General features: G+C 39.9%; 1 protein-coding gene across 3 annotated transcripts in view; it reads right to left on the bottom strand.

Moving 5' to 3' along the window:
* Positions 1 to 4,113: 4,113 nt before the first annotated feature.
* Positions 4,114 to 11,520, bottom strand: part of LOC138035605 (nucleotide-binding oligomerization domain-containing protein 2-like) — a 35,191-nt gene continuing 27,784 nt past the window's right edge. For 2 of the 3 annotated variants that reach the window (XM_068882253.1, XM_068882254.1), the window contains exons 8-9: positions 9,675 to 9,758; positions 4,114 to 8,918 (exon numbers count right to left, since the gene is read on the bottom strand). In XM_068882253.1, the coding sequence (XP_068738354.1) occupies positions 6,613 to 8,918; positions 9,675 to 9,758 (2,390 nt within the window). In that variant the 3' untranslated portion in view covers positions 4,114 to 6,612. The remainder of the gene's footprint in view (positions 8,919 to 9,674; positions 9,759 to 11,520) is intronic. The other variant, XM_068882255.1, reaches the window with a different exon arrangement.

The following is an 11,520-nucleotide window of genomic DNA, read 5'->3' as shown; positions in this document are numbered from 1 at the left end:
TTCTTAAACTCCCTAAAGAAACGATGACAAATGCGGCAACGACAACGCCAGAAAGCAAGAATATGATTGGTTAAGGGGGGTGGGACTTAAATACGCAAAGACAATGTTTGTTAAGGAAGGTTTTTAGTCAAAGAGCCCTACAAAAAGGTTCAATGAATGGTTCTATGAAGTAACGTTTTCAATGACAATCTGACATCACTTCAATTAGAAAGCACAAGCGCAGTTAGTCCCTGGTTTATTCACCAGATGGGAACCGTCCCATCATTTTTCGCCAACTGTAGCATGGAATTTCTATTTGGACAAAAAATGGAACTGATATTTTGAAAAGTGTATCAAAGGTGGGCCTTATGACGCCATATTTTTTGAGAAATAGATATATTTTAAATCCTTGCTACAGATTTTGTTAGAATGTCCTCATAAAGTTGTGTTAAAAATTTGCGAAAAACATAGTTAACTTGCTGAGTGTTTAGGCATTTTCTTTTTGGTCACTTGATTTACCAAATGTGGCTGAGAGTCGAATCAGACAAAGAAATGTTAAATAGAACACACTTGACGAAAAAAAGGTAACTGTAGAGTTAAAAGAACTCGAAAAATGATTATATTTGAAGGGGTCCATAGCAACAGTTTGGTAGTTAAGAGCCACCCCCCTTAAAAAGAAAAAGAAATAATCGTACTGCACGTGCGGCACGTATTTTGAAAATTTCTTTACGGTCTTCTGCAAAACAGCGAGTTGAAAGAACCACATTAAAGGTTATGACGACTACGAGAGCATATAACATTGAATCGGTCATTTTTTAATCTTTACTTGAAAACCGCTCGTACCAACTCAGTTATACGATAATACTTCACCCATATTGTAAAACGTGGTAAAATGGAATAATCGCTGAGTTTTTAAGATAGCGTCAAGTTGCATTTTGAAGTGAGTCAGAAGTTTTCGTTCCCGTCTAGTTTTCGTGGTTTCTTTTAAAAGCTCTCAGATACTGGAGCTTCCTATATTACCAAAAAAACGGAGACAGCAACAAGAACGTCATCTCAAATACAAATTTGCGCAATTTTAACCAATTGACTCCTGAACCGAACTCCCATTGACGAGTAAAATTGTTTGGCGTTAGACGGAGTAAAATCTATTAAATGTCACTCTCAGGAGTCAATGGGTTGCAATCACTGCGTAAAAAATTGAGATCTTTTTTATATGACAAATATGTGCCGGTTATCTGGCATGCAGAAATAAAACTGGTCCGACAGGCGTTTGAGTTTGTATTCTCACCTGCTGACATTTTCCATAAACTATCGCTTCGTTGTTTGACAGGGGACAGGAAAGAAACGAAGTGAAATGGAAAACCCGTTTGACTCCAATGATCTAAAAGTTTATTCTCCTCGCTTCTTTTATAGATCTCTTCGTTGGCAGGTCATGAGAATTTGGTGGTTTATTAGGATGGTACCCTTGAGCTGACAATAATCTTTATTCTCAGTACTTTTTTAGCTGACAGTGCATTGAAATTGAGAGGTGAATTTACATACTGATCTCTCAGTCTTTCAGGTATGAATCATGATGGTCCGTACAATTCATGAGAAAATTTCTAAGACGATGATCCGACTCGAACTGTCTTCGAATTGACGGTTAAAATTGGCGACTTTCAGGGACATGAAATGCCACTGGGCCTCGTCTGTGGATGTGAATCTTCTCTATCAACTGTTTTTCAATAAAGAAATTCTTAGAAAAAGAAAGGCCGATCGGGTGACGTTGACTCACAGACAAACCCGTGTCTTTCAACAACTCGTCAGTGGCTCAAATGGTTGCCGTTTAAGTTCACATTGTGTAACTTGTGTGGTTCCCTAAAGGCGACGTTTTTTCGGAGAAATGATGAAATGTGTTAGGCGCTGCGATAAAGTGTCAATTTTATAGTGTTCAGTCGAGTTAAAATATTAGTGGTACAAATAAAACGAATCAAAGTGATTACAGAAAGAAAAAAAAACCTGCCGACCCAGCTATTGAAATCTCTTATTGTTCCTTTCAGTCTCACAGTCTTTGTATCAAGTCGTTTGCGTTCTCCTCCAATGAAGGTAATTGCTCACACTCAGTCAACGAGGAGCGGCATTTTAAACAGGTGACAGAAAACAAGGGTTCATTTGATAGACTAACAAGGAAGACCGTGTGTTTCCCTAAAACGATGCAGAACAAATATGTCAAACATGGAACGTTTTCTCAAAGTGCCGTGCAACGCTAATTGAAGCTATTAAGGTGGTTAAGCACCCAGGACACAGACAAGCAATTAAACCAATCAGAACGCGATGCAGGTATGTGAGGCCGGCGCTAAGGAGACGCGGCAAAACGCGTGTGAGATTCTGATTGTTAAGTAAGCTGGCAAGACGTTTTCGTCTACCAATCACTGAGCGTAGCCGAACAAAAACCCTGTCAAATTCAGGTGGCTCCAACGGGATCCGAACCCATGACCCTCTACGATGCCGGTACAGTGCTCTGCCAACTGATGACTGAAGCCATTCATTTGAACGCCACATGAATTTTTCAGCTGTCTATAACGCGACAATTGCTTAAATTGTCCAGATAAGTGTGAGGATCACTTCTCTCCTTCGTCTTTAACCCGCACTTCAAATATGCATTCATTTCAGATAAAATTAAGATACTTGGAGACTAAGGGTTAGATATTGGGGTAAGGGTGTCTACTATAAGAGACAATTGCTTAAATTGTACAGATAAGTGTGAGGATCACTTCTCTCTTTCGTCTATAACTCGCACTTCAAATATGCATTCATTTCAGATACGATAAAGATACTTGGAGACTAAAGGCCGGTTTACACGGTACGATTTGTCGGCCCGATCTGTCGGCCCGACAGTGTCGGGGCGCGAATCGTACATGTATTTTGACACCCGATCTTAAGGCCGATTCGTGAAAACGAAATCGGCCCGATTCAGAAAATCTGTTGCAGTGCAACAGATTTTTGTCGAGTCGGCCGACACTTTCAAAGAAGACGACATGTCAATCAAATTTTTGAGAAAAGAGCATGCGTACCAAACAGAAGCAATCAAAATGGCGGACATGAAGACTCTGAAGAGGCCAAAGTCGCGCAGTTTCCAAGAGAAAGAAATCTCCCTGCTGATAGCGGAATGGATTAAATATCCGTGTCTATATGACAACGGGAATAAAGAGTATCATGGCAAGAACAAAAGAGAGATTGCGAGAACGCATGTAGCCAAATCACTGAACGAACAACTTGGATATGACATAAGTTGGTGAAAAGCCCCGGCTTCGGTCCGATGCCAATTTTTCACCCAAGCACATCGTGTTTTCCTTCTTCCTATCTTTTTGATTCTTGATAATGCTGCAGCAAGTAACAGTAATGACGTTGTTGCTGCTGCTGTTGATGAATAAAGCGACCAAAAACCGTTGTGCTCGTCAGCCATTTTGTTTTCGCCGTAGCATTCACTACGCATGCGGAGTAAAACACCGCTTTAAAAAAGAACGAGGGCTACTAGACATTCTTCACGTCGGGACTGACGTCGGGCCTTAAGATCGGGTGTCAAAATACACGTAAGATTCGCGTCCCGACACTGTCGGGCCGACAGATCGGGGCGACAAATCGTAGCGTGTAAACCGGCCTTAAGGGGTAGATAGTGGGGTAAGGGTGTCTGGTATAAGAGACATGTACTCGGGTGCCCAGGGGTAGATAGTGGGGTAAGGGTTCAGTCTTTGACTCCCAGGAGTAATGAGCATGTAAATTCTTCTTATAATCGTAATAAAATGTCTGTCAAAGAGGTTATTGAGAAAGAAGAGAATTATTAGCTTATAAGAGATGTGATTTAACACCAAATTCTCATGACTACTCTACAAAGAAAGCTTTGGTACTAGTTAGGAGAATGAACGTTTCTATCTTAACAAAGTAAATAAGAACACAAGAAAACGTTTTAAGAAATCCTCCTAGCCCTAATAACATGACGGTGGGGATGAAGGTTTTGTTTCCTTACGGAGAATGACGGTATGAGCCTTGAACTCGGGTTGAAAGATGTTTTTATGGTAACCCTCAGGTAAGAGCATATCAGGACCCTCCAAAAGTCGCTGCTCGTGATAAGTAGAATAAACCGATGAAACTCTCTTGTTAAATTGATTTAATTCGTAAACAAAGCACTATATTTACACAAAGCAAAGTAATCGAGAAACTTCCTTGATAAGTCCTTTGAAAAAATTGCATAAAAAGGATACCAATGTTTGTTTCGCCTTGAAAACGCAGGAATATATATTAGATATTGCTTATGCACAATAAAAACACCATTTTAGCGAACACCTTGATAAATTACTTTATATGGATGTTGTCAGATTTGTTGAACCTGAATGTGAAACGCTACAGCAATCTTTCCACCTTCATGGACCTAACATTGATGTACAATATTGATGCATCTTTTAAAGCACTGAATAGGCCTTTATTAAGCTTGAAAGAGAGGCTTAGAGGACAAAGGAAAGTGAATGATATGTAAATATTTTTCACATTCATTCCATAGTGTTTTTTTTGTCCTCACTGCCTCACTATCAAGCTGAATATTTGATATTTGGTAAATGGCCTATTAAAACTAGCATTTGTCTTAAATAGTTGCCACTAAAATTCATTTGTTATTAACAAGTAAATAAATTTATTTTACAAGAATCTTGTCAGATTACTGAATCTGATTGTGAAAAGCCGCAGCATTCTTTGATATCATTACAGTAACTTTTAAACAGCATTCATGTAAAGACAGTCTTAGACTACGTTTACACTAGGGGAAAAGTTTCCATTCTAATCTCTCGGGGTTTATAATGCATTTACATGGTAATACAGCATTCACATTTAAATAATATGAAACTACTTGAAAAAAAAAAAAGGTTTTACTTTCAAAGGATCTCAATTGGGCTAAACAATGAGTTAGCCAATTTGGTCTATTTAAAAAAAGAGACAAAGAATGTGGTGCAAGGAAACTGGCACTTTTAGCATTTGACCGGCTTGAGTTCTTTGTGAAATTGAAGTAGATTCAAAAAGGCAACTGACGGAAGTCACAAAAAGTCATCGGGTTGAGCGCCTGCTGTCTATCATCTTTGCGGACATCTTGAGTAGCACATCTTCCTTTCTACTTTATGTAAAATGCCTTAAACGCCGTATTAAGACCAAAAAATCAATTCTCCTTTTTCTTTGGATTTCAAAACTATGTTAAGTTAACACTAAGTGAACCAAGTCTTAAGCTTTGATTTCAAAATTTTAAATGACATTTTCCTATTAAATGGTCTGCCATTACTAACTTGAAAATCTTGAGAGAGCTGGATCGAGAAGAAAATGACGTCAAAGACTCAAGGCACAGTGCGTGTGTACGCGGCTGACTTGATATGCAGCAGGGGAGTTTCGTGCTTTCAGACTTTTAAACTCGTGTTTTGCATATATCATAAACTACATTTACGCGCTCAAACGTTTAACTAGTGAGTAAATGACGTCACTTACTCCTAGATCCAACCCTCTAATGTCCAATCGGTCAGTTTTCCAACGTGAGTAATGGCTGACCGCAAAATCCAAACAAACACACTTTCAAAATCCGAAGAAAAGGACTCGACTGTGATTTTTTTATCAGGGTACACACTACAACTGAAACATATCTAAAGGGACAAACTGGGTGTCTTTCTATGTATGTAAGACCTTTAATTTCTCGTGACGCACTAGCAAGAAAGTGACTTTTAACCTTTCAGTGCATGCTTACCAACAAACAAGGGGTGAGGATTCAACAACAACAACACCGTGAACTCTAAAAGACAATATGGACCTTAAGCATGGACCACGGCAACGAGAACTCCATAAATTTGCATATTTAGTGAGCAAAAACAATAGCTTTGCACGCCCTGCACGTGCGTTTTACATTTTGATAGGTTTTTTTTGGCCGTTCTCGTCTTGACTACGACGTAAAAAGAACAAATTTGAGGTCATGTGGAGAACAAGAGCACATGACTATGAATTTTCAATTTTCTTTCTGAACATCCACCGTTCTCATCAACTTTATTCTTGGATTATGTATTCACACTTTCCAAGCCGAACGACTTGGAGTGATCTCAAAATCATTACAGTAACGAGAAATAATAGGGAATTTAAGAAACGGCGACGGTTACGACTACGACATCGCCACAAAACAGTAATAGTATTGGTTAAAAGAGCATAAATAATCGTGCTGCACGTGCAGCACGGATTTTAGCAAGTATCTTAGCGGTCCTCTGCATAACGACGACGTCAAATCACCAAATTTGAGGTTTTGACGACAACTTAAGCATTCAACAGAGAATCCTTAATTCTCTATTTTTAACTCTGAAACCGCTCGTACCAATTCACTTTTAGGATACTTCGCCCACATTGTAGGACGTGAAGGAGACTGAATAATCGCGAAAGACTTATGATAGATAGAGCCATGTTATATTTTGAAGTGACGTTTTCGTCGACCGTCGCCGTCGTAGATCTTAAATTCCATATTTTTAGACAACAACCTTCTCGTAGCCGTTGTCGTCGTCCTTGCTTAAGGTCCCTAATATCGTAAGTCATGATCCTGTTGGCGTCGATGTAAACACTAAACCTTTAGAATGAAGATCACGCTCACCACCAAAGTATGATGCGAGGGTCTAAACTAGGGCGAGGAGCACCAATGAAGTTGCCATACAAATGCACAGTAGTAAGGGAGGTGTTTAGTGCGAGGGCCTGGGAAAGTGAAGTAGCACCCTCAGCACCAATGGAGTTGCCATACAAATGCACAGTAGTAAGGGAGGTGTTTACTGCGAGGGCCTGGGAAAGTGAAGTAGCACCCTCAGCACCAATGAAGTTTCCACACAAATCCAAAGTAGTAAGGGAGGTGTTTACTGCGAGGGCCTGGGAAAGTGAAGTAGCACCCTCAGCACCAATGGAGTTGCCAGACAAATCCAAAGTAGTAAGGGATGTGTTTACTGCGAGGGCCTGGGAAAGTGAAGTAGCACCCTCAGCACCAATGAAGCTGCCCGACAACTTCAAAGTAGTAAGGGAGGTGTTTACTGCGAGGGCCTGGGAAAGTGAAGTAGCACCCTCATCACCAATGGAGTTGTGAGACAAATCCAAAGTAGTAAGGGAGGTGTTTGCTGCGAGGGCCTGGGAAAGTGAAGTAGCACCCTCGGCACGAATGAAGCTGCCCCACAAAATCAAAGTAGTAAGGGAGGTGTTTACTGTGAGGGCCTGGGAAAGTGAAGTAGCACCCTCGGCACCAATGAAGCTGCCCGTCAAATTCAAAGTAGTAAGGGAGGTGTTTACTGCGAGGGCCTGGGAAAGTGAAAGTGAAATAGCATCCTCAACACCAATGAAGTCGCCAGACAAATGCAAAGTAGTAAGGGAGGTGTTTACTGTGAAGGCCTGGGAAAAGGCAGCAATGCTCGTACGTGACATGAAGTCTATTCGAATTTCCGTCAAATCAAGACTTTTTCCAAAGGTATTAGCTAATTTAGTATACAGGTTTTCGGAGCAAGTTTTAGATTCCCCAATGACATCTAAAGCCAACTTCACGTACAACTCCGCACCATGCGGAGATCTGCGGCCTCTCACACTTGCAAGTGAGGCAACACTATTTACAATCGACACTGCCGTTTCCTCACATTGTGAGGATATGATTCCACTCATGAACATAAAAACTTGATTTAGTTCACGAAAATATCTTTCGTCAGTCAGAACAGACTTCTTATCAATTTCTCCATCCAGGATTGAAAACGCAAGATATAGACCAGAAAAGAATTCTTGAAAACTCTTGTGAAAAAAGCTATAACGGCAACAAGGCGTTCTCTTACTACCGCCAGCCTGGATCGAGAGAAAGCCAAATTTAATGAAAAGACTTTCCGTGAAATTCCAACGGACGTCATCGAAATGCTGCTCTCCTTTAAAAAGAGATTCTAGCGCCATTCTCCCTAGGGTCATCAGTTCCTTCTTGTAAACTATTAGAAGGTCTTTACCACTACTTGGTAAATGCTTCTTCATTTCGTATCGCCTCAAAACGAAGACAACGATCTCTACGTACAGCTGTGTTCTGTTGTTTGGTAGAACGCCGCCAAAATCTTCGAAAAGCAGACAGAGCAGAAGTGTATTCAAAGGGTTTTTAGTTAGTTCATTTAAATTCCCTTCAATGTGCTCATCAGCATCATACGGATGCCACAGTACATTTATCAGCTTCTCTCCCATTTGCACTGCGTCTCGAAAATACTTCGTTATAAAACACTCCGCATCACTTCTCGTAAATCCAACAATCTCCAACAGTGTGTCCGAGTAAGGTCTTACTTTAATTCCTGCTTCGTGACGAGAAGTAAGAACAATGTGACAACCAGGGAGCAGCTTTCTTTGAATAAGACTAAAGTACACAGCCAATTTTTGAGGGTCTGCCTCATCCAACCCATCGAGCACTAACAGGACTTTAGAAGGGTTTTCTCGCACGAACCGGAAAAACGTTTCTTTCAACTCTGGGTCGACTTCTTCCGGAAGAATGTGATCGTCGATAGCCTCCCAGATGCTAGAATCAATGTCACGACATCTGAGGAGCAGGAGCACCTCTACTCTTGGGAAAGACGCATCCCATTTGTGGTGTTGTTTAGTTGCCCAATCATATGCCAGCTTTTTACAGTAGGTCGTCTTTCCCATGCCGGGTTCGCCCTCAATCAGGACAACTCGCGGATGTTGGCAATCTTCGTGTGATGTAAAAATACTTGTCATGTTGGTGATTTCTTTCGCCAGCGTTCCGCGTGTCTTTTCTTTTGGAACTATCTTAAGTCTGGTGAAAATGTTCTCTAGTTGGAAGCTGAACCCTTCATTCCAAGGAACTGGCAAAACCACCCCTTCATTCGTTTGGTAAATTTGTCTTATCGATTCTATGATATGACTCTGACATGAAGAAGTAGCTGCAAAACAAACAAACACCCAGAAATAGGGTCAATTTAGAGGTCGACTGATTGAAAGTTATTCGCTTCTTCTACGTTTCTTTTATTTATTTTTTTGTTTTTACATCAGTGAGAGACGATTTCCAATTTTAAAGCCAAAATCCATCTTTTGCCTATCATTCTACCTATTTCCTAGCTAATCCGATTTTTGATATTGTTAATGAATTTAGAGGTTTCACTGGTTTGCAAGCCCTCTTGGTTGAATTTTTTTTATGTATCACCGCTTTTAAAGTCATTTCTGCTACACAAACGAAAACAGTTTCTAAATGTATGTGCTGTTTTATCCACGTAAAGAAAACGTTTGTTTTCATACGAAAAATTACCACAAAATGTTTTCTCTTGGCGTGGATGAGTCTTTGGCTTTCGTATCACAATGCTTAGTGGTAAGAACTAAAACGAACCCGAGTTGACACAAAATTAACACAATATTGTAGCAATAATAATATATTTAAATTGAAATGGAGTGACGATTATATTAAAGTAATAAATCCATTTTAAAACCAAGCGGGGCTGAATAAAATTTGAAAGCACGAGTTCGAGTTCATTAGTGGAAAACGGCATATATTAGACTTATTAAAAGGGTGTATAAAAAGCCCATTTGTTGTAAACACTTTTTTTAATTCGATGTTATGGGCATCCTGAATTTTACGAGTGAATGATTTTTTTTTTCTCGCGTCGATTTCCAACATGGTCAAATTCCCGTAAGGTCATATATACCTTCCGTTCGATAAGAAGCCACAGAAGAAGATGGAAAGCTCTCCCTTGTAAATAGGATCTGAGTTTGTTCCTTGACAGAAACATCTGTAAAAATCACATACAAAAAACAAGACATGACTTTACAGTAAGTTGGCATTCGAATAAATAATAAACGGCATACACAGTACGAGCTTATTTGAATCGTAATCTCATTAGTTCTTGCTCAACAACTCTTATCAGCAGCGAGCCATTTGATTGACCCTTTTAGGGATTCTTCTAGCTGGACAGTATGCACCTTAACTATCCACTGTTCGCATCTCACACGATACATAAAACGAACGTGCCTACAATCATAAACAAAACCGTTGAGAAGGTCAGCACTTTTGACGTCTTCATTGCTTCTCTCCCCTCCCCCCTATTCAATGTTGTGCAAAACGGAATGGTTTTAGTGGGAAATTGTTGTGTTACCACATTGAATAGGGGGGAGGGGGGCTATATAAGAGAAGGTGAAACTATTTCTTTTGCGCTTTAACAGAAGCGGGTTGAAGTACAGCTCTGGTGCGGTTCATTTTCATAACTTTCCCAACTACTTTTGGCTATGATTGTCTGAAAATTCTGGGTGTGGTCTTAAATTGGAAATACGACTTTTTTGTTAGCGTTTACAGTTTCTTTGAAAAACAAACACAGTAAGCGCTTGCTTTAACATTTAAATGTTTTTGCCATGTCATCATGAATTTTAGGCGTTTATCTGGCTAAGGTTACTGTAGACCTTCAGGAGTGTCTTCCGGAAAATCTTTCGTACGCGCGTCGTTTGTAATAAAACCTTTACAAAGTATATATCACTGTAAAGCTAATAAAATGTAAAATCTGGAGAAATGATTATTCTAAATATTTGTTCTAATGGTAAGCCGCGCGAGCCCTTATATGCCAAACTGACGATGTTTGCTAAACTGAATAGCGCTTCGCACTAATGACGTCAAGACATTATAGACCCCCAAGTAACTCAGACAAACAAAGTTCAGGCTGTAAGGACTCTGTAAGAGTCACAAGAGAAATGAGGCATAATTTTCGGTTTTACGGGACGTCGACCGTGTTCTTGGCTCAATTCTCGAGAGAGAACCAGAACACTACACAATTGAGCAGCTACAACGGTGTTTAAAGTGTAGGGGGTTGAAATTGACAGGCAAACGTGACAACCTTTTTGAACGAGTGAATAGGGGGGAGAGGGGCTATGAAACTATTTCTTTTGCGCTTTAACAGAAGCGGGGTGAAGTACAGCTCTGGTGCGGTTCATTTACATAACCTTCCCAACTACTTTTATCGGTTGTTAGTAAAACGCGTAATGGCGTAACGGGTAACGGCGTAACGAGAAACAGCGTTACGGGTTTTTTTCCTTTTTTTTGTTTGTTTTTTGCTGTTGTTGTTGTTGTTGTCGTTGTTGTTGTTGTTGTTGTTGTTGTTGTTGTTAATCGAAGGACACGACCGAACCCCTTTTTTTTCAAAAGCAACAAGTTAAAATAAATATCCCTCTGCACTGCGAAGTTTGTAGGCTTTAGATAACTTATAAACCACTTTAGGAAGCCAGAAAGAACGTGAATTTAGTTTCAAAAAGTTCAATAACGAAGGTTTTGTTGTCCTTGTTTCGTCAAAGTTATTTTGAATGGGTGTGCAAGCTCTGGTTAGTTCTTTAAAAGAGAAGTTCCATCAAGGTTCAATTTGAAGGTAAGTTTTGTTCCATGTTATAGTAACTAACTCAATTCAGCCTAAAAACAGTAGAAAACTCAACATGAGGCCTCAGGGAATATGCTTGTGTCAATTCCCCTTAGTCTTAGAAAACCTGCATGCAGACATTCTTATTGTGCCTCGT

The sequence above is a fragment of the Montipora capricornis genome, unplaced genomic scaffold, assembly GCF_036669925.1.
Source record: "Montipora capricornis isolate CH-2021 unplaced genomic scaffold, ASM3666992v2 scaffold_429, whole genome shotgun sequence".
Classification (NCBI taxonomy): Eukaryota; Metazoa; Cnidaria; class Anthozoa; order Scleractinia; family Acroporidae; genus Montipora; species Montipora capricornis.
This window is presented reverse-complemented; position numbering and strand designations above follow the sequence as displayed.